Source organism: Mizuhopecten yessoensis, unplaced genomic scaffold (assembly GCF_002113885.1).
Source record: "Mizuhopecten yessoensis strain PY_sf001 unplaced genomic scaffold, ASM211388v2 scaffold213, whole genome shotgun sequence".
NCBI lineage: Eukaryota > Metazoa > Mollusca > Bivalvia > Pectinida > Pectinidae > Mizuhopecten > Mizuhopecten yessoensis.
In genome coordinates this window covers 628,886-652,685 of record NW_018403434.1, presented here as the reverse complement: position 1 = coordinate 652,685, position 23,800 = coordinate 628,886, and the positions used below count along the sequence as shown (strand labels likewise).

The 23,800-nt window shown below is 37.1% G+C and overlaps 1 protein-coding gene across 2 annotated transcripts in view; it reads left to right on the top strand.

Annotated features, from left to right (window-relative positions):
- Positions 1 to 23,800, top strand: part of LOC110465971 — a 308,747-nt gene that overhangs the window by 48,563 nt on the left and 236,384 nt on the right. For both annotated transcript variants that reach the window (XR_002464683.1, XM_021522269.1), the window contains exons 2-3: positions 12,921 to 13,070; positions 13,804 to 13,945. Coding sequence is in view for 1 of the 2 variants with exons in the window: in XM_021522269.1 (XP_021377944.1) it covers positions 12,921 to 13,070; positions 13,804 to 13,945 (292 nt within the window). In the remaining variant the exon portion in view is untranslated. The remainder of the gene's footprint in view (positions 1 to 12,920; positions 13,071 to 13,803; positions 13,946 to 23,800) is intronic.

Sequence of the window (23,800 nt, the reverse complement as noted above, 5' to 3'; positions counted from 1 at the left end):
GGTATGACAAAACTGTCTTTGTTTTAGAGGTGTATTCCAGACCTCTCACAGCAATCTAATTTGTTTATTTTACGACTCAAATACATGCAAATACAAAATTTGATCTTGATAAGTGTTTTGTGAACTCATTTTGTAATATAAGGTGTATTTCAGTCGTTATAATTTAGATATTAAGACACGGATTGTGTTTCAATGTTGTTATGGAAATTACAGTTGATACACACAAAAGTGATATTATTAGGTGTAGTCTGTTTGGCCAACGGGGAACTATTCATTGTTAATGCAATATTGTGCTTTGTTTTACAGACAATTCAAGGGTAGTTTCTAATCCTGCTTAACGCTCAGCAATTTAGGAGTGGGACGACTGGTTCGCCTGTTGTCAGTATAATGTGACCGGGTGGGTTGTCCCGTTGGGTGTCTTCAGCAGTATATTTCAGTGAGGTAGCACTATAAAGTTGGCATCAGTTCCACACTATCACAAGTAGACAAACATGAACATATCGCAGCCTCCCAAAACACACATGCATACACTACAAGCATGTATCTTGCACACAGGGGAGGTCATCCTTAAATGACCATAGCTGTTGATAGGACGTTAAACAATTCTGAACCAAATTACAGACAATTCAGCTGTTTGTAAATACAACACCAGGTCTAGTTAGGGTTTCACAAAGTCAGTTCATTCAGCCCAAAGCAAAACATTTAAATGTTCTCCCAGATTTAAGACTTACTAGACCGTTCTATAGATTATTTTCACCATTCGACTTCCTCTAGACATGGACTTGTATAGTACCAGAAAGGACTCTGTAAGCCGTACTAGACATTCAATAATTTTGGACCCCTGTACTACCAGCGAACTCTGACTCTCTTTCAGCATAAAGGAATCTGCAGATAATTACAGATTTTGATGAAAATATTAAACAGAGTTCTATTCCACAATATTGCAATGTTATCTTTCAATTTTCTGATCTATGATGCCCAAGGTTTCTTTTCAAGATAGCCAAAGTCGTGATAGACTTAGCTATCACATTTACGCTGACTTTGAACTGTTGGGGAAACGATACACTGTTGACCTTTGTATGGCTCTTTGTGTGTTAAACTGCTCTGTTTTAAACTTCAGTTTTGTAGAATGTTGAAAACAGTTTTTTTGAAGGCTATGTGTGACACCTATAAAAGTCTAGCAAGTGTCATTCAGTCCTGTTTATAAAAAAAAGTTGAAAAGATAAAAGTGCTGGGAACATGTTTTGATTTCTTACAAAGAGTAAAAAGCGCTGGGAACATGTTCTGATTTCCTACAAAGACTAAACCGGGAGTGTTGGTGATAATAGTCCCTTTACACTTACCACTCACAAAGTCTGATTTCTCACCTATACACACATGTAAGACAACTTTTCGCACTTTACTATTCAAACTCTTTGTATAATCAGGCTGTAATGTAAGGTGGATTTTAACTTAAACAGTTTACATTTATTTTCTGAAGATTTAGAGAAGAAAATTTGGAAATCAATATGGTTATAGATGTTAGGAATATTTTAATTCAATTAGAATTATTTCAGTTATTTCACCTGTCCTGATTGCGTAAGGATTTTTACAGTAACGCTATCTGCAGAGGATTCCTGTATTAAATACTATATTAGTATCGGATGAGTTTGTTAATGAAATTTATTGCCATACTGGCACAATCTCAGTTTAAATACTGTTTCATATTTCGGCTGAAGATAGCCAGACATCTTACAAAAAATCTTTGGAAACAAGCAAACCCATGTGAGTCGATCTCCTGGCACAATTTTGTGTTCTATTATAAAAGTGAAGAGGCTGAAAATTGCATTAAAGTTGCCTTATTAGTATGTGGATCGACTTCAATACATGGTTGGGTAAATACACATAGTACTCTGGTCCGGACGACATGACTCAGCGTAATACCACAGGGGATCACACATTCTATTTAAAAAGAAAATTTGGATGAAGTAGATATTTCAGATTTTTGAAGTGCTTTTAGACATTTGAAAGAACCGTAATGCATTATAAGTGATTTCAAATTTTGATAGAATTTTATTACGATTTTAAACTGTTTTACTGCCAAGTAAATAAGGATTACATAACGCGCCATTACACCAGACAGCACATACTTTCTTGTCGCGTAAGGGTCACTTCAAAACTGATTTATTTGTTGTAGTATCCACGTTAATCCGATACTATATGTTCTCTGCTGTAGATTGACACATTGAATGGTTCTAGAATTTTACTTCGTCATCCATCGACAATTTAGGCTCTGCCTTTTATCCGGAGGTTAGAATTGGTTAGCATTGTCATCAATCAGCGTTTTCAGGGGGCCTGCTGTTATTTCACTTCATGATAATTTATTGGATGCAGACAAAATTTGACAATATTTAATTTCAATTCACAATTTTTTGATTGAACTAAAACATACCTGTGAAGTATTTATGAACTTCAACATTCAGTTAATCTGGGGACAAATTAAATGTAATTAGGTCAGCGATGAGTTTACCTATGTACATTAAAACAGGTAGACCCCATACCTTTATACCTTGTTGCAGATACCTTGCCAGGATCTCCATGACAGGTAGATTGGACAAAAACAAAAAAGCCAGCTCATAATTCAAGCGTGTTGTGAGTTCTCTGTTAATCTAAGATGTCATCGTGATCAACGTTTACGTAAATGTATTGTTAGAGTGATCATCATTGTGCGTAAATTCATTGACGCCTTGAATTTAAATCGCAATGTTTAATCAGACGTTTTTGTGTGGAGCGCTATAAATGGATTATTGGTGTTGATGATTGAATACCCGAAATTTATATTTACCCCTGAACAACTGCTGGCAATGTTATGAAGGGGTCTTGACTGTTATAATTAGGCTGTGTTATCTCCTAGACCGAAGGTAGCCTGCGTATAAACCATTATCTCAGTGCAGGACCTTAGTTTTAATCGCACCTGAAGCTCATTGTCCGCTCTGAAGTGTTTTGATTACTACAGTGTACAGATCTGATAGCATCACTTTGGTTTGGTAATATATGTTATGAGAATGTAATTTGGCACATCCCCATGGTTTGTTTTTGTCAGTAACTTTTTGCATGTCATCATATTAAAAAAAAAAAAAAAATGTAACTAATACACATCTTCCTCTATACAAACCTAGATCTGTTTTATAGTTCAATTCAGATATTAAAATCTCAGAGAAAAACTTGAAAATCAGAATGTTTGATGCAGATTGAAGTGAAATAGATTGGTTAATGAGAGTTAAAGAAGAGAAACCTGTTATAGCAGATAAGACTTCAACTGTGTCATAATATATCCGCAAGCCTCAGTGATTTCAAAAGATTTTGGCCAATGAAAAAATAATTGAGATGACCCAAGTTAAATTATATAGCAATTATGTAAAAAATGCATTGAGACATTAAGTCTTGACTTAGATTATAAAATTAACTTAGAAGGTATTCCTAATGACCATGTACAACCATTGTCGCCTGTTTTTCCCAGTTAATATACGATCAGGAAACTGTTTGCAGTATATCCTTGTATAGTGAATGGAAAGTGTCCCGCTGAATCACAGATGAATTGGTCGAGTGATACATTTAGTTTGTCCCTGTAGTCAATTCACTGCAGCACATTGTACACGAGCCTCACATTAATTGCTTTTTGGATGTAACTAAGTAGCGCATTTACAACACGGGGATTTCCGTTGACTTAGTGGCTCAATTAGCTATAAAGCAATAGTATAACAACCTGAGGTCCAGGGTTCGAATCCTGGTGAAGCCCCTACATTTCTACACTTAGAACACTGTTGTGGATTATATTTTTAGGTCACCTGAGCTTTGCTCAAGTGACCTATTCTAATCGCTTTTCGTGCGTCGTGCGTCGTGCATAAACTTTTACATTTTCAACTTCTTCTCAAGAACCAGTGGATGGATTTTTTTCAAACTTGGTCAGAATCATCCTTGGTAGATGAGGCTTCAAAATTGTAAAATTGGGATTCCTACCCCGACCCCTGGGGCCAGGGCGGGGCCCCAAAGGGAAAATTAATCAATATTTCAAAAATCTTCTTCTCCAGACTCAGAGGTACTACAGTGATTTTCTCTATGTGGAAAGAAAGATCATCAGGGGCTTTATTTAAATTGAAAATATCAGGACCCTGAGCTATCCGTTCTCCCTTAGGGAGGGGGTAACGTTTACTATAGTTTATATAGGGAAATAACACTGTTCGTATATATTTTATCCATTTTCAGCAGAAAATTGCTCAAACTTAGTCAGAATCATCTTTGGTAAATGAGAGTTTTACTTTGTAAAATTAGGATTCCTGCCCCATCCCCAGGGGCTAGGGCGGGGCCCCAATGGGAACATTTACCAATATTTTAAAATTCTTATCCATTGATGACATGACAAGTATTGTATTTCACTTAGTTTACATGCTGATTTCCACATCACAAAGCTACCAGTACCTATGATATAACTCAGGTGACCGCTAAGGCCCTTGGGCCTCTTGTGTTTATTTCGTATCCATATTTTTTTCATAAAAGTCCTGCAAGGTAGGTTTTTCTTTTTAAAAATGATTTATTTAAGCTATAGTTGTGCTTGAAAAACACAGTTTCCAGAGCAAACAGTTTTTGGCTGTGGTACGGGGATTAAAGCTAGCTTGATGGTTATGCCTCATTGATATATATCCCTGACATCTTCTTCATTATCACTATAGAGTTCTTCAAAGAAGAAAACTGCTGAATTAGCAGATAGTGATTTGTAGGTGAGCAGTGACAAGTTTCGCCCATCAGTATTGGTGTATATCGAGCTGTTTAGGTTTTTGCTGTGTTATGCCTCTAGGCGATACAGGATCTACTCTATGTACAAAACACCACCACATGTAAAATGATGTGTTTCAAACAGGCTGTCGTACACATCAAGTGTGGCGATCGCCTTCCTGTACAACGTTTATGACATTGATGGGGGTGTATTGACTATAACTGCTTGTCAATATCATCTAACTGACATTTAGGTGTGTTCCTTACCTGTACTGTTTACCTGGATAGTTTTTGTCAGTATTAGATGATTCACCTAATTTAATTCAATTAGATATACCTTTTATATTAATATAAACTATGAAGATGAATTTGATGTAGATGTATACATAAAAAAACTTTTTTTAACACTCATAAAAGACTTGCACACCTGTGCAATTGTGTCCTAATTAGAGGTTAATTACAGGTACAGCATGTTAATTGCATGCTATAATAGAATTACTGGTTGACAAAGCCCTGTACATAAGAACGTGTGCCGCCTTGTACAGTTTTGTAAAGCATGTAATAGGTATATTATCATTATCTGTCTCATTAAAGGCGCTGTGATCTACTGAACATTTTATGCGGTAATTTTAGAGCTATTATTTTTCTTTTGTTGTAAATATGATTTTGTATTTTGTCCCTGTGTGGTTCTTATTGAAAGATATCAAACGATAGGAGTTAGTAAAATTAAACAAATTAAAAACTTGTGAGACCTGAAAGTTTTGTCAGGTTAAAAGGAAAAATGCTGTCATTTTGTTTTTATCAAATATGAAATGAACTGAAAATATGTATCATTATATCATCTATAAAATATATAGTTAAAATTCAGGGTGGGCTTATTAGTGAGCATGGTCTTATTGTGGATTTGCTGCTGTAGTATTTCTACTAGGTAAGTTGACAAGACTTTTGGGGCTAATCTCGACCCCATAGAGGTTTTAACTTTCGGTGACGAGACATCGTACTTAAATTGGTCGTGTGGCTTGGTCATATAATCATATTTTAATACCTAAGGCATTATAGGTCTACCTGGAAGACAGATTATTATATATGTGTGTTTTATGCTTATGTATAAGTCGACATAAGTAGGTTTACAGGCTACTTAGGGCTCAGTGTGACGGAATGGTCCGAGGCCCACTTGTTGACATTTAATAAATTGTTGTTATCGTAATGTTTTGGCTATAACAGGATTCAATTCTGGTTAATGACTTATTTATCACTTTTCAAATAAAAACTTGTAAATCGGCTGGGGGTCGCATTGATGGATATGTGAAGTGTAATTTAGTTATTTTATAGTCCTGGCATTAGATAGAATTATTGGAGAATCGGTGTATGAGACATATTTTACAGATTTATTTACGTGGAAATTTTCTATACAGCTGAGTGTAATCAGTACAAATTATTATTTTCTAACATCAGTCCTAACAAGATTTGAATTTAATAGATCTGGGAGATTTTATATAGGTCTACTTGGGGTACAGTAAATTATAAAATGATTTTCCATTTTTTATGCATTTGTTGAAACATATGCAAAAACATTAATTGATTGGAAATGAATGAACGAATGGGTGAATGATATTACATGTATATGAATGAATCAATGAATGAAAGAATTCAATGAATTGATGAATGAATAGATTTCAATAAATGAAATGATGAACCTTTAATGAATTAAGATTTATATAAATTTATTAATATATATGAATGAATTATAAATGAATTTAAATGAATAAATGAATTCAAATGAATGAATTTATATCATCAATGATCAATGAATCTCCAAACAGAGTAAGCTGACCCTACGTCTGTTTGCAATATTAACATGTTGTTTTTCTTATTCTTTGCAGTACATGCAGACATCTTTGTATTTATTTTCTAATCAGAAATAATACAAGGGTAACTTATAGTCATACAAATAATTAAGGTACATATGCAGTCATAGTATTATAAAAATGATGGTACAATACCCATCTATTATATAGGTATAGGAGAAAGACATATATCTAACAAGGGAATAAGATGGAATGAGTAAATAGTCGGTCCTGTCCAGGGGGTAGGGGAGGGCTGACCGGGGTAGAGGGAGGATATTATACCAGAACATATACTTATACAAAGCTATATCATTTCTATACAGACAAATTGAATGTATACTATTAGGAGATTACGGTATAGTACTGGATCACGGAGCTGGGGTACTTGACCTACAATGCCTTACTTACGATCACTCTGACTGTTTGTTTGGTAGGGTTAGGGTTAACCTCTGGGGCTGGGTTTTTAATCTTTTTCAAAAGTTGCCTCTGAACCGATCTATAAAGACACACAAAGCTCCTATATATTTCACTGTCACTCACAACAGCTGTGACCTTTGTATGACCTTCATAGTTTATTAATACATTCATACACTACCAGTATTGTTGACAAGATAGAGAGTGCGTTCTGTCATTGAAGCCAGGTAATTGCCTCTACCACTGTAATATATAGGATATTACAGGTTCTATCAAATTCAAATTAATTTCAATTTCACAAAGGCAGTAGTTCTGATATGCTTAATAAGTCGGCTAATTATATATCTATTATACTGATCATCTGTATAACTGTGGTATGAGCTATGTACAGTAGAATCCATCTCCTAAGGTCACTTCTATGTCTGGAACATTGATATAATTCAAATAGGTCTAATCAAATAGGAGTGGCTAGACAGACATGCTTTGAAAGACCAATTCACTTTGTTCTGCATGTATATATTGACGAAATAGTCACTCGAGACAGGTTAGACTGTATTAGCAGACTGTCTCACAAGACAAGTGTCTACTGTAGTGATGGAACAGTTTTACTACCACTGGTAGTAACATGAGGGGTGATCTTACAAGACAGATTCTACTGTAGTGACATGAGGGGTGATCTTAGAAGACAGATTCTACTGTACTAACATGAGGGGTGATCTTAGAAGACAGATTCTTCTGTAGTAACATGAGGGGGGATCTTACAAGACAGATGCTACTGTAGTAACATGATAGGTGATCATACAAGACAGATTCTACTGTAGTAGCATGAGGGGTGATCTTACAAGACGGATTCTACTGAAGTGACATGGTAGGTGATCTTACAAGACACATTCTACTGTAGTAACATGAGTGGTGATCTTACAAGACAGATTCTACTGTAGTAACATGAGAGGTGATCATACAAGACAGATTCTACTGAAGTGACATGATAGGTGATCTTACAAGACAGATTCTACTGTAGTAACATGAGGGATGATCTTACAAGACAGATTCTACTGTAGTAACATGAGAGGTGATCTTAGAAGACAGATTCTACTGTAGTAACATGAGGGGTGATCTTACAAGACAGATTCTACTGTAGTAACATGAGAGGTGATCATACAAGACAGATTCTACTGAAGTGACATGAGAGGTGATCTTACAAGACAGATTCTACTGTAGTAACATGAGGGGGGATCTTACAAGACAGATTCTACTGTAGTAACATTAGGGGTGATCTTACAAGACAGATTCTACTGTAGTAATATGAGAGGTATGAGGGGTGATCTTACAAGACAGATTCTACTGTAGTAATATGAGAGTTGATCTTACAAGACAGATTCTACTGTAGTAACATTAGAGGTGATCTTAGAAGACAGATTCTACTATAGTAACATGAGGGGTGATCTTAGAAGACAGATTCTACTGTAGTAACATGAGGGGTGATCTTAGAAGACAGATTCTACTGTAGTAACATGAGAGGTGATCATACAAGACAGATTCTACTGAAGTGACATGAGAGGTGATCTTACAAGACAGATTCTACTGTAGTAACATTAGAGGTGATCTTAGAAGACAGATTCTACTATAGTAACATGAGGGGTGATCTTAGAATACAGATTCTACTGTAGTAACATGAGAGGTGATCATACAAGACAGATTCTACTGAAGTGACATGAGAGGTGATCTTACAAGACAGATTCTACTGTAGTAACATGAGGGGTGATCTTAGAAGACAGATTCTACTGTAGTAACATGAAGGGTGATCATACAAGACAGATTCTACTGTAGTAACATGAGAGGAGATCTTAGAAGACAGATTCTACTGTAGTAACATGAAGGGTGATCATACAAGACAGATTCTACTGTAGTAACATGAGAGGTGATCATACAAGACAGATTCTACTGAAGTGACATGAGAGGTGATCTTACAAGACAGATTCTACTGTAGTAACATGAGGGGTGATCTTACAAGACAGATTCTACTGTAGTAATATGAGAGGTGATCTTACAAGACAGATTCTACTGTAGTAACAAGAAGAATAGTCTCACATGACAGATTATATTGAAGTGACATGCACGATGGTCTTACAAGACAGTTTTTACTATAGTAACATGAGGGGTGATCTTACAAGACAGGTTCTACTATAGTAACATGAGGGATGATCTCACAAGACAGGTTCTACTGTAGTAACATGAAGAATGGTCTCACAAGACAGATTCTAGATTCTCCTGAAGTGACATGAGCGATGGTCTTACAAGATAGGTTCTGCAGTAGTAATATGAGTGATGGTCTCACAAGACAGGTTCTACTGAAGTAACATGAGCGATGGTCTTACAAGACAGGTTCTACTGTAGTAACATGAGCGATGGTCTTACAAGAAAGGTTCTACTGTAGAGACAAGTGGTGGTCTCACAAGACAGGTTCTACTTCTAAAACATGAGTGATAGTCTTACAAGAAAGGTTCTACTGTAGAGACAAGTGGTGGTCTCACAAGACAGGTTCTACTTTAAAAACATGAGCGATAGTCTTACAAGAAAGGTTCTACTGTAGTAACATGAACAATGGTCTTTCAAGGCAGGTTTTCAAAAGACAGGTTCTACTGTAGAGACATATTGCATTACTGTACTTGATCAATGTGACCTTAATGCTTGTTTAAAAGTTATTAGTGTACTAGATATAACCCCTATACCCTGCTGGTTGTTAGGTTTGTCAGCATGTAGATAGATATATATATGCAAGTCACTGTACTGAGAGGACCTGTGTAGATTATTATTTTGTAGATGATAGGGCTGTCAATAACAACATAATGAGATTTCTACTATAATTATTTGGTCAATTTTCTACAGTAGTTTACGAAATCCTTTTAAGGTGTCATGCTTGTGTTGATAACATACAGACCATAACAATTATGTAAACAAGTGCAGCTCATCGCATCTTTTAACAACTTTGAACTTTCCGATACCTCACTTGGCAACACTTCACTTTTGGTCTTGGTGTTGAGTGTTTTTTCACTGAAACAAGGAAGGTAAGGGTTTTTTCACCAGGTTGAGACAAACCAAAGTTGGAAAATATTGGTACTTACTTCTATCTGATAAATATTCAGTTGTCAGTATAATATAACTGTTGGTACATAACTGGTGAGCCAGTTGTCAGTATAATGTAACCGTTGGTACTTACGGGTAGGCCCATTGTCGCGAGGATGTACAACCCAAGTATGATATACCCTGTTGAAGTGTCATGCCTCTGTGTCCAGGCTATGACATTTCAGTGTATTGACGATATAAAGTAGTCATTGTGTGTTCCCATCATCTTCACCCTCTTTGTAACGGCCTTGTTTGTGGCGAGGATGTACAACCCCAGTATGATATAACCGGTTGAAGTGTCATGCCTTTGTGTCCAGACTATGACACTTCAGTGTATTGACGATATAAAGTAGTAATTGTGTGTTCCCATCATCTTCACCCTCTTTGTACAACCCCAGTATGATATAACCGGTTGAAGTGTCATGCCTTTGTGTCCAGACTATGACATTTCAGTGTATTGACGATATAAAGTAGTCATTATGTGTTCCCATCATCTTCACCCTCTTTGTACAACCCCAGTATGATATACCCTGTTGAAGTGTCATGCCTCTGTGTCCAGACTATGACATTTCAGTGTATTGACGATATAAAGTAGTCATTATGTGTTCCCATCATCTTCACCCTCTTTGTACAACCCCAGTATGATATACCCTGTTGAAGTGTCATGCCTCTGTGTCCAGACTATGACATTTCAGTGTATTGACGATATAAAGTAGTCATTATGTGTTCCCATCATCTTCACCCTCTTTGTACAACCCCAGTATGATATACCCTGTTGAAGTGTCATGCCTCTGTGTCCAGACTATGACATTTCAGTGTATTGACGATATAAAGTAGTCATTATGTGTTCCCATCATCTTCACCCTCTTTGTACAACCCCAGTATGATATACCCTGTTGAAGTGTCATGCCTCTGTGTCCAGGCTATGACATTTCAGTGTATTGACGATATAAAGTAGTCATTATGTGTTCCCATCATCTTCACCCTCTTTGTACAACCCCAGTAAGATATACCCTGTTGAAGTGTCATGCCTCTGTGTCCAGACTATGAAATTTCAGTGTATTGACGATATAAAGTAGTCATTTTGTGTTCCCATCATCTTCACCCTCTTTGTACAACCCCAGTAAGATATAACCGGTTGAAGTGTCATGCCTCTGTGTCCAGACTATGACATTTCAGTGTATTGACGATATAAAGTAGTCATTGTGTGTTCCCATCATCTTCACCCTCTTTGTAACGGCCTTGTTTGTGGCGAGGATGTACAACCCCAGTATGATATAACCGGTTGAAGTGTCATGCCTTTGTGTCCAGGCTATGACATTTCAGTGTATTAACGATATAAAGTAGTCATTATGTGTTCCCATCATTTCACCCTCTTTGTAACGGCCTTGTTTGTGGCGAGGATGTACAACCCCAAACATACAAACAAACTTGTACAACTAAACATACCGTTACACTTCACGTAATTAGGAATGTTTTATCATCTCTTCAGTTTAAATTTGATTAATCAGAGATCGCAGAACTATTTTAAATAGTTCTTTTTGCCATGATGGTAAATGTTCTACGTTATACAAAATGATCACTAATATACTCCCCGAGCTTAAATCGATATAGATTTGAAAAAAACACCTACATGATATATGAGCTAGACATAGCAGGGCCGAGCACGAATAAGTCTTGATAAGGTGGAGCTATAACTATGTCATCATCAGGCCATGATCATGCAGTAGCTGGGGCTGGGGAAGCACAGGAGTGAAATATTAAGATTTATATTCTTTATTACGCTATTTGTGGATGATGTTGGAATCTCAAGTATTTTTATAATGTTGATAATTGACGCAATTTTGCTCCATTAAATTCCTGCTCGGGCACACTGACATTTAATTCCCAGCAGCTGGACCTGCTTTACTCCACAGATGTCACTTATTTATCATAATCACAGGCAATCTCTACAGAAGTAGGGTTCTGCACAAAGCATGTCTCTGTGTGATATCGTTTCTTTGGGTGAACTTTCACTTCATTTCAATTAAACACACTGTTTCTCAGTTATTCTGTCTGGATGATATATTAGGAGTTTTATTTTAATTAAACTTGCTAATAAATTTCCTGAACAGAAATATATGGAAAACATGTTTTCAACACATTGCTCCACCAAATCAGTCCTAAACATTGTGTAGGTACCTAACAAAGTAGACTGGAGTATGACCTTCAGAATGACCTTCAGAATGCCTTCTGTCAAGGTCACACATTTGAAGAAGTATTCAAATAAAGTTTGTACAGTTGATAATGAACTCCCTTTTAATCACCAGGTGGAGCTACTAGTTGAGTGGCCTGTACTGTTTATAATGATCTCCCTTTTAATCACCAGGTGGAGCTACTAGTTGAGTGGCCTGTACTGTTTATAATGATCTCCCTTTTAATCACCAGGTGGAGCTACTAGTTGAGTGGCCTGTACTGTTTATAATGATCTCCCTTTTAATCACCAGGTGGAGCTACTAGTTGAGTGGCCTGTACTGTTTATAATGATCTCCCTTTTAATCACCAGGTGGAGCTACTAGTTGAGTGGCCTGTACTGTTTATAATGATCTCCCTTTTAATCACCAGGTGGAGCTACTAGTTGAGTGGCCTGTACTGTTTATAATGATCTCCCTTTTAATCACCAGGTGGAGCTACTAGTTGAGTGGCCTGTACTGTTTATAATGATCTCCCTTTTAATCACCAGGTGGAGCTACTAGTTGAGTGGCCTATAAAGTTTATAATTATCTCCCTTTTAATCATCAGGTGGAGCTACTAGTTGAGGAGTGGCCTGGAGACTATGCCCACTTTGAGTTGGTAACCTATTCCGCATTTTCCAGGGCGGCCGAGCCAGACATCAAGATGTCTCATGTTGTCGTGGAAACAGGCCGAGCACAACACATACAGTTACATGTGGTATGGACATCATTTATGTAACATTATTAAACAGAACTCAATATTCTCAGTGTCAAGGCCATCTATTAAATAGTATTATACAAATAGATATAAATATTTATCATACAGACTTTAATGAATTGAATGCATTACTCATGTATTTGTTCCTGTCTCAAATCCTAATTTTCCTGGATAAAAAGGTTGGAGAACTATAACAAAAATAAGTGCTCACTAAAATGAAATGTTTTGCTGGCACAACCAGAGGTAATCATTGAAGATCTGGTATCAGTCAATTGCTCAATATCTGTTGGAAATAGCAATGCATATTTCTAAAATTGGGAAATTGTTTTCAATTTTAAACATGTTGAAGACTTACTTCAGTTCACTTAATCACTTTCACCATTTGATGGTAAATTTGTCCACTGCGACTTAAACTGTAACATAAACCTGATAGCCTATATAGCTATTAGGTCTGGTCGGACAAGTGTAGGGAAACCTAAGGATGGATCAAATCCTGGCTGAGATTGTAAGTTACATGTTGTTAAGCCATAACTATCAAATTTCTAATTCCTGTTGTAAATTCACAATATCATTTAACGTTATTGTATGATATATCATTTAATTTTATTGTATGTATACCTTCTAGAAACATATCAGTTTTATGATAAAAAAACATTAGCATGTTGTTTAATTGTAGAAGGTTGGTGTAACCTTTTTATACAGTGTACTATTTACTGGTTCTGCTGATCTGTAGGGCTCAACCTTTAGCCGTACAGAGTTGCCAGGGATAACAGGAGGGCTCATATCTGCCATTGTGCTTCTACTGTCTGTAGCACTGTTTTGTCAAGGGGAGAGAATCCAACATCGCAAGAAGAAAAGAAAAAGGTGCAATTCAGGTAGGTTCTTCATTTATTTTATGTCTACAAAACGAAGCATTGTGCAGAAAAGGAATAGACTGAATTGCTGTTAATTAAATCAAATTCTTCTCAATTCCTTTCACATACGTAGTAGGACGAGGAATAGTGATATAAAGATAGTGCCGTTGCTGGGGCTCGAACCCGCGACCCTTGGCTTTACAGCCCGATGCTCTACCACTGAGCTAAAGGGAAATTGCCTACAGCTGACGCTTGTAAGGCAACCTAATCAATGCACATCTTTTACACTTATATTATTTTGTCAATTAACTTTCTAGTTTATCAGATAAATGTTAACAGCAGGATTCATACTTTCAAATTCTGTATTTCTTAAACACTACAGAGAGATTAACTTCTACAAATATACCTGCATGTTGCTTCAGTGTTAAAAGATATGTTCCAGCGTTCATCAAATACAAAACAATTGTTAATACAGATTTATGTTTGGAAACCAAAGTGTCTGGAGTAAATTAAACTCCCTGTCTCATAAGAGACATGTCAGTTCTCTTAATTATCATAGCATGTCAAAAGGTTGTTAAGAAAAACTATTTAACAAACTAAAAAACATTTTGCATAGTTTTCCACTAGATTAAGATGTAAAAGAAAGTCGTAATTAAGATGGATGACAATACGAAATTTGATGGACAAGCAAATATAATTGATAAGATGTATGCTAATGGAGTTTGATTAATTTAACCACCGAAGACCTTTTACCCAACTAAGAATGTGCAGACTAAGAAATGACACTCTGGTATCACATAGATACTGTGTAGGTAAGGAATGAGCCCGCTACCTACTAAAATACAAAACTAGATTTTTTATTCACTGGGGGGTGAAATGTATAGGAGTTACCATGGTGAAATTGAAACTTTGATGTGACACCTTGATGGAGAGAACTGGCATTGCTCAGCCAGGCAGGTAGTGGAGTGTTTACTTACAAAACATCTCAGGTGTGGACCAGGTAATCAAGGGTAGGGTATCAGGTATACACACCCCTCAGGTATACTCAGGTGTTACTGTCACCGGTCGCTAGGGAACCAAGTGTCTTCATGTGGGTACCACCATCATCCATCTGGAAAATTAATTTTGATAAAATTGAATGAAAGATGTTCACGTTAAATTTTGTTTAGATTAGACTGCAGGTATTTTGTTGTGTAAATATTGAATGGAGGGGGAGATACCCGCCCAATACAGGGGAGTCAGTTGATGACAAGTTAAATAGACAGACCAGGGGGTTATAATAATAAAGGAGAAAACCTAGCTTTCCCATACAACTGACATAAGTAACTTGTTTTAAAATGGTAATTTTTAAATTCTGCTCATGATATGATGAAACCCGAATATTTTAACTTGTGTTTTTTGTTGAATTTCTTGAATACTGTCCCCATAAAACTTGCCATAATGCTGAAGAGAAACCTGTTTGAAATGCTGCAACTTGTTGTCAGGGGATTGTACAGTCAGCAATAACTCAGGCCAGGGGAGATAACCTAATCAATTACACTGTTACTAGAGAAAATTTTCCCTAGGGTATTTTTTTGTGTAATCTGGAAAATGGAGTCGTTAATGTTTCTACAGAGATTTTGTTTTTCCCCCTTTAGTGAAACCAATCATCCAGCAAATAAAAAAACTGAAAAAAAGTCCGGAATAACTGAAAGTTTGTTTTACAGTATTTATTCTAGGTTTTGTAACAGCAACTTGTGGTTTGCAGCAGATCTTTGGCATTATTTCTAGAGTGAATGGGAGTAACTCTGATATGGTAGATGGTGTTTGATTATCAATAGCTACAACTACAGTAACGACATATAATCCCAACAAGTGTTTATATCATTTCTAGTCTTCAGACACAATGAATATACCTTATATTTCCGTACTCTTCTGTTTTGTACAGGCTATAGATGAACACAAGCATAACACCTATCTACCTATAATGTCAGTAAAGAAGTTGGAGTTGCTTCCCCTTAACCTCCATCTGTTAAAATCCTATGAGAGGCATTCTTATTGATTATAAATTTGACTTATAAAATGCAGGTTGTAAGAAGTTTCGGTGAAATCTATACAGGATTTTACAAGAACAAACATACTTGTACAAATGGACAAACCCCAATATAACAATTATCTCCCCCGCCCTTCCAAAATGTGTTTTTAACCGAAATTTCTAGTGATATATGCCTGATATACAAGTTATATGCCTGAGTTACATGCTTCAGGAATTAAAGAGCCTTTTGGTGAAATGTCATCAGATGTAATGGACCTTAATTGAAATCCCCTACATCTTATATCCCTTGGTTCGGTGGTCTGTTTTACGTTTTTACCCTGCGACCCTGTTAAACGGATCAGTGACCGGGGGACTAATTGATCTTTATACTCTGAGAATGAATAAAGAAACCACTGTCCATTTTACGATGCAGTTTCATCAACAAGTGTACAATTCTTGAATCAAAGGACTGCCCTGAGGTGAGGTGATTAAGATGTTGTTAGCGAAGCTTTCAAGTTCAGCATTCTCACTGGAGTAAAATTTAATGGTGTTAATACGCAATTCATCACTTCAAACTCAAGCGTTTCCAGTCTTCACTTGAAAAGATGCCAAATTTTAAATAGTTTGGTTACCTGTCTGTACTGAAAAGAAACGATAACAGCTGAAATGTACCAAAATTTAATGAAATAAGGGAGTCATTCCTGAAACGGCTACTGTAAAGGAACTGATACTGCACAGCCTGGCCTAAGGAAAATAACTCCTGCAGACTAGCTTACATGGGAGTATTTACCAGCACATTCAAACTATGATCTCCAATGATGCCCTAAGTAAGTGCATTAAGTTAATGTTTTTTTGTAGTGTATTAAACATTCAATTGCTTAACAGTAGTTTTAACAAGTGAAGGAGTCAAGTTGTTCTGAGTGTTTTAAAATACCACACTCTGAAAAAGTGATAGGTAGATCACTTTGTTATACATGACTATCCTGGTTAAACCGCAAAAACTTTCCATACATTTCTGAAAATGGGAATCTTGAGAAATGTAACGGGCTTGATAAAATGTGAGTTTGATATGATTGATACCTACTTACTTGAGACTGACTCTGGGGTGACTGTGTTATTAGCACTTATTTATGTAGAGTGGAAGTGACGGTCCAGATTCTCAGTCCTCTTGATTATTGCTTAACTCATTCACCCCTGGAGACACATTAGAACTCTTCCAATGCAAAGGTTAGAGAAGTTAATTATGAAATTTCTGGGGTGAATGAGTTAATAAGGTTAAAACTTCCAAAATGGACTTTAACACTTCAAATTGTCTTCCTCGAGAATAATCCTCTAATAAAAGTACACATGGCTTTTTTCCTGTGATGAAAATATCTGAATTAAAGTACATTTACCTCATTTGTATTGAGTTTTAGAGTTGGAGTAGGTTAACAGAATAAAGCAGAAGGATGTCATTAGTACAGATTACAACAATTATATCAAACTTCATATAGTAACGTCACAGAGTTTAACTGTTGTTTTCTAAAAGATTTCATTGGTCACTCTATGGTCAGATAATGTTCACAGAGAGCTATGTTTTCTATTTTGATAAAAATACATCTTCTGGAAATTATATAATATCGAATGGAAAAAGTCCTGACTTTTATGATAAGCATTCAAGTCATATTTTCAAAATTTCTAACGGCCCTCTTAATAGAGGAGGCAGTGTTATTAGGTAGAATACGGTACGTAGGTATACAGTCACTATATGTGGGCTTACTAGAGTAGGCAGTGTTATTAGGTAGAAAATGGTACGTAGGTAAACAGTCACTATATATGGGCTTACTAGAGCTGGCAGTGTTATTAGATAGACTATGGTACGCAGGTATACAGTCACTATATGTGGGCTTACTAGAGTAGGCAGTGTTATTAGGTAGACTATGGTATGTAGGTATACAGTCACTATATGTGGGCTTACTAGAGCTGGCAGTGTTATTAGATAGACTATGGTAAGCAGGTATACAGTCACTATATGTGGGCTTACTAGTTCAGGCAGTGTTATTAGGTAGAATATGGTACATAGGTATACAGTCACTATATGTGGGCTTACTAGTTCAGGCAGTGTTATTAGGTAGAATACGGTACGTAGGTATACAGTCACTATATGTGGGCTTGCTAGAGTAGGCAGTGTTATTAGATAGACTACAGTACGCAGGTATGCAGTCACTATATGTGGGCTTACTAGATCAGGCAGTAGGTATACAGTCACTATATGTGGGCTTACTAGAGTAGGCAGTGTTATTAGATAGACTACAGTACGCAGGTATACAGTCACTATATGTGGGCTTACTAGATCAGGCAGTGTTATTCGGTAGAATACGGTACGTAGGTATACAGTCACTATATGTGGGCTTACTAGATCAGGCAGTGTTATTAGGTAGAATACGGTACGTAGGTATACAGTCACTATATGTGGGCTTACTAGAGTAGGCAGTGTTATTAGGTAGAATATGGTACGCAGGTATACAGTTACTATATGTGGGCTTACTAGAGTAGGCAGTATTATTAGGTAGAATATGGTATGTAGGTATACAGTTACTATATGTGGGCTTATTAGAGCAGGCAGTGTTATTAGGTAGAATATGGTACATAGGTATACAGTCACTATATGTGGGCTTACTAGAGCAGGCAGTGTTATTAGGTAGAATACGGTACGTAGGTATACAGTCACTATATGTGGGCTTATTAGAGCAGGCAGTGTTATTAGGTAGAATATGGTACATAGGTATACAGTCACGATATGTGGGCTTACTAGAGCAGGCAGTGTTATTAGGTAGAATACTGTACGTAGGTATATAGTCACTATATGTGGGCTTACTAGAGCAGGCAGTGTTATTAGGTAGAATACGGTGCGTAGGTATATAGTCACTATATGTGGGCTTACTAGAGTAGGCAGTGTTATTATGTAGAATACGGTACGTAGGTATACAATCACTATATATGGGCTTACTAGATCAGGCAGTGTTATTAGGTAGAATACGGTACGCAGGTATACAGTCACTATATATGGGCTTACTAAATCAGGCAGTGTTATTAGGTAGAACACTGTACGTAGGTATATAGTCACTATATGTGGGCTTACTAGAGGAGGCAGTGTTGTTAGGTAGAATACGGTACGAAGGTATACAGTCACTATATGACTATATGTGGGCTTACTATAGTAGGCAGTGTTATTATGTAGAATACGGTACGTAGATATGTGGGCTTACTAGAGGAGGCAGTGTTATTAGGTAGAATCCGGTACGTAGGTATACAGTCTCTATATGTGGGCTTACTAGATCAGGCAGTGTTATTAGGTAGAACACTGTACGTAGGTATATAGTCACTATATGTGGGCTTATTAGAGCAGGCAGTGTTATTACGTAGAATACGGTATGCAGGTATACCGTTACTATATGTGGGCTTATTAGAGCAGGCAATGCTATTAGGTAGAATATGGTATGTAGGTATACAGTCACTATACGTGGGCTTACTAGAGCAGGCAGGGTTATTAGGTAGAATACGGAATGTAGGTATACAGTTAATTTATGTGGGCTTCAGTTCTTCAGCTCCCGTTTTACTAATTTTTACAAATCCAGTCACGATATGTGGGCTTACTAGAGGAGGCAGTGTTATTATGTAGAATACGGTACGTAGGGATACAATCACTATATATGGGCTTACTAAATCAGGCAGTGTTATTAGGTAGAATCCGGTACGTAGGTATACAGTCACGATATGTGGGCTTACTAGAGGAGGCAGTGTTATTATGTAGAATACGGTACGTAGATATACAGTTACTTTATGTGGGCTTCAGTTCTTCAGCTCCCGTTTTACTAATTTTTACAAATCCAGTCACGATATGTGGGCTTACTAGATCGGGCATTGTTATTAGGTAGAATACGGTGCGTAGGTATATAGTCGCTATATGTGGGCTTACTAGATCAGGCAGTGTTATTAGGTAGAACACTGTACGTAGGTATATAGTCACTATATGTGGGCGTACTAGAGTAGGCAGTGTTATAAGAGGTATACAGTCACTATATGTAGGCAGTGTTATTAGGTAGAACACTGTACGTAGGTATATAGTCACTATATGTGGGCTTATTAGAGCAGGCAGTGTTATTACGTAGAATACGGTATGCAGGTATGTATACAATCACTATATGTGGGCTTACTAGAGCATCACTATATGTGGGCTTACGAAATCAGGCAGTGTTATTAGGTAGAATCCGGTACGTAGGTATACAGTCACGATATGTGGGCTTACTAGAGCTGGCAGTGTTATTAGATAGAATACGGTACGTAGGTATGCAATCACTATATGCGGGCTTACTAGAGCTGGCAGTGTTATTAGATAGAATACGATACGTAGGTATACATAGGCAGTGTTATTAGGTAGAATATAGTACGTAAGTATACAGTCACTATATGTTGGCTTACTAGAGCAGGGAGTGTTATTAGGTAGAATATGGTGCGTAGGTATACAGTCACTATTTGTGGGCTTACTAGAGCAGGCAGGGTTATTAGGTAGAATACGGTATGTAGTTATACAGTTACTTTATGTGGGCTTCAGTTCTTCAGCTCCCGTTTTACTAATTTTTACAAATCCAGTCACGATATGTGGGCTTACTAGAGCATCACTATATGTGGGCTTACTAGAGTAAGCAGTGTTATTAGGAAGAATACGGTACGTAGGTATACAGTTACCTTTATTTGGGCTTACTAGAGTAGGCAGCGTTATTATGTAGAATACGGTACGTAGGAATACAGTCACTATATGTGGGCTGTATACAGTCACTATATGTGGGCTTACTAGAGCAGGCAGTGTTATTAGGTAGAATACGGTATGTAGGTATACAGTTACTTTATGTGGGCTTCAGTTCTTCAGCTCCCGTTTTACTAATTTTTACAAATCAAAAGTGTTTTAAATCCATAAATGAAGACATCAGATTTAAGTGGAAATCAGGGAGCCATTCTGTAAAATTTACTTTTATCTTGTGCTTCAAGGACGTCGCGATACCAGGACAGAATTGGTATCGGAAAAATTTATCTTTCTCCATGGATTTCATATTTGCCTTACAAACATTTATTGGTCACGCTTATGATATTTGAAAACAAGTCTTTATGATGTGCTTTTGTAGTATGGTAATTGTCCCTTTATAGAGGAGATAACTCTGTTATAAACGTTGATGTATCTTCATTGATATCTATGTATATTGTACCTGATTTATGTGGTGCACAAGGGAGACACAATTTTTTCAGTTTCATTCTTTTGCAAGTATAGCAAAAAATTAATTCAGTAAAGCGGTATGTATAATTACTTTTGATGAATGTGTAGACTTTTAATGTTGCCATACTTCTCACTGTATTGAGTTACATTCTACAAATATAGGGAATTAATATACATTGAAGAAATGCATGGATTCATATACGAGTGTATATTATACAACATTTATTATAACTATGTTTTTTTTTGGTTATTTTTATCTATTTTTGCATTTAAAATTACTTTATATAGATATTATATATAGATATTATATATACATTTATGTTAGATATTATATATAGATATTATATATACATTTATGTTTTCATTCACACGAGTATTTAAAAACAAATTAACATGAGAATACTGAAGTATTAACAAAACTGTCATTGGAACTCCCAATACCAAGCTAGGTCAAAATAGGAACAACTCCCAGTACCAAGCTAGGGTCAAAATAGGAACAACTCCCAGTACCAAGCTAGGTCAAAATAGGAACAACTCCCAATACCAAGCTAGGTCAAAATAGGTACAACTCCTAGTACCAAGCTAGGTCAAAATAGGTACAACTCCCAGTACCAAGCTAGGTCAAAATAGGAACAACTCCCAGTACCAAGCTAGGTCAAAATAGGAACAACTCCCAGTACCAAGCTAGGTCAAAATAGGAACAACTCCCAGTACCAAGCTAGGTCAAAATAGGAACAACTCCCAGTACCAAGCTAGGTCAAAATAGGAACAACTCCCAGTACCAAGCTAGGTCAAAATAGGAACAACTCCCAGTACCAAGCTAGGTCAAAATAGGAACAACTCCCAGTACCAAGCTAGGTCAAAATAGGAACAACTCCCAGTACCAAGCTAGGTCAAAATAGGAACAACTCCCAGTACCAAGCTAGGTCAAAATAGGAACAACTCCCAGTACCAAGCTAGGTCAAAATAGGAACAACTCCCAGTACCAAGCTAGGTCAAAATAGGAACAACTCCCAGTACCAAGCTAGGTCAAAATAGGAACAACTCCCAGTACCAAGCTAGGTCAAAATAGGAACAACTCCCAGTACCAAGCTAGGTCAAAATAGGAACAACTCCCAGTACCAAGCTAGGTCAAAATAGGAACAACTCCCAGTACCAAGCTAGGTCAAAATAGGAACAACTCCCAGTACCAAGCTAGGTCAAAATAGGAACAACTCCCAGTACCAAGCTAGGTCAAAATAGGAACAACTCCCAGTACCAAGCTAGGTCAAAATAGGAACAACTCCCAGTACCAAGCTAGGTCAAAATAGGAACAACTCCCAGTACCAAGCTAGGTCAAAATAGGAACAACTCCCAGTACCAAGCTAGGTCAAAATAGGAACAACTCCCAGTACCAAGCTAGGTCAAAATAGGAACAACTCCCAGTACCAAGCTAGGTCAAAATAGGAACAACTCCCAGTACCAAGCTAGGTCAAAATAGGAACAACTCCCAGTACCAAGCTAGGTCAAAATAGGAACAACTCCCAGTACCAAGCTAGGTCAAAATAGGAACAACTCCCAGTACCAAGCTAGGTCAAAATAGGAACAACTCCCAGTACCAAGCTAGGTCAAAGGTCAAAAGAGAAACAACTCCCAGTATCAAGCTAGGTCAAAATAGGAGCAACTCTCAGTACCAAGCTAGGTCAAAGGTCAAAAGAGGAACAACTCCCAGTATCAAGCTAGGTCAAAATAGGAGCAACTCCCAGTACCAAGCTAGGTCAAAATAGGTTCAACTCCCAGTACCAAGCTAGGTCAAAATAGGTACAACTCCCAGTACCAAGCTAGGTCAAAATAGGAACAACTCCCAGTACCAAGCTAGGTCAAAATAGGAACAACTCCCAGTACCAAGCTAGGTCAAAATAGGAACAACTCCCAGTACCAAGCTAGGTCAAAATAGGAACAACTCCCAGTACCAAGCTAGGTCAAAATAGGAACAACTCCCAGTACCAAGCTAGGTCAAAATAGGAACAACTCCCAGTACCAAGCTAGGTCAAAATAGGAACAACTCCCAGTACCAAGCTAGGTCAAAATAGGAACAACTCCCAGTACCAAGCTAGGTCAAAATAGGAACAACTCCCAGTACCAAGCTAGGTCAAAATAGGAACAACTTCCAGTACCAAGCTAGGTCAAAATAGGTACAACTCCTAGTACCAAGCTAGGTCAAAATAGGTACAACTCCCAGTACCAAGCTAGGTCAAAATAGGTACAACTCCCAGTACCAAGCTAGGGTCAAAATAGGAACAACTTCCAGTACCAAGCTAGGTCAAAAAAGGAACAACTTCCAGTACCAAGCTAGGTCAAAATAGGTACAACTCCCAGTACCAAGCTAGGTCAAAATAGGAACAAAGGAAATATTTACATGGATACCCATGAAAAGTACAAGAAGAATAAGAACAGGTGATCTTCAAGGATAAGCATTGGTCTTGCTTCCTATACAAAACCTTTCAATTAACTCATTCATCCATGTAGTATCATAATGAAGTATTCCAACCTTTGAATTGGAAGAGTTCAAATGTGTCTTCAGGGGTGAATGAGTTAAATCTCGGTCAAGTCCAAATAATGTCACTTTCTC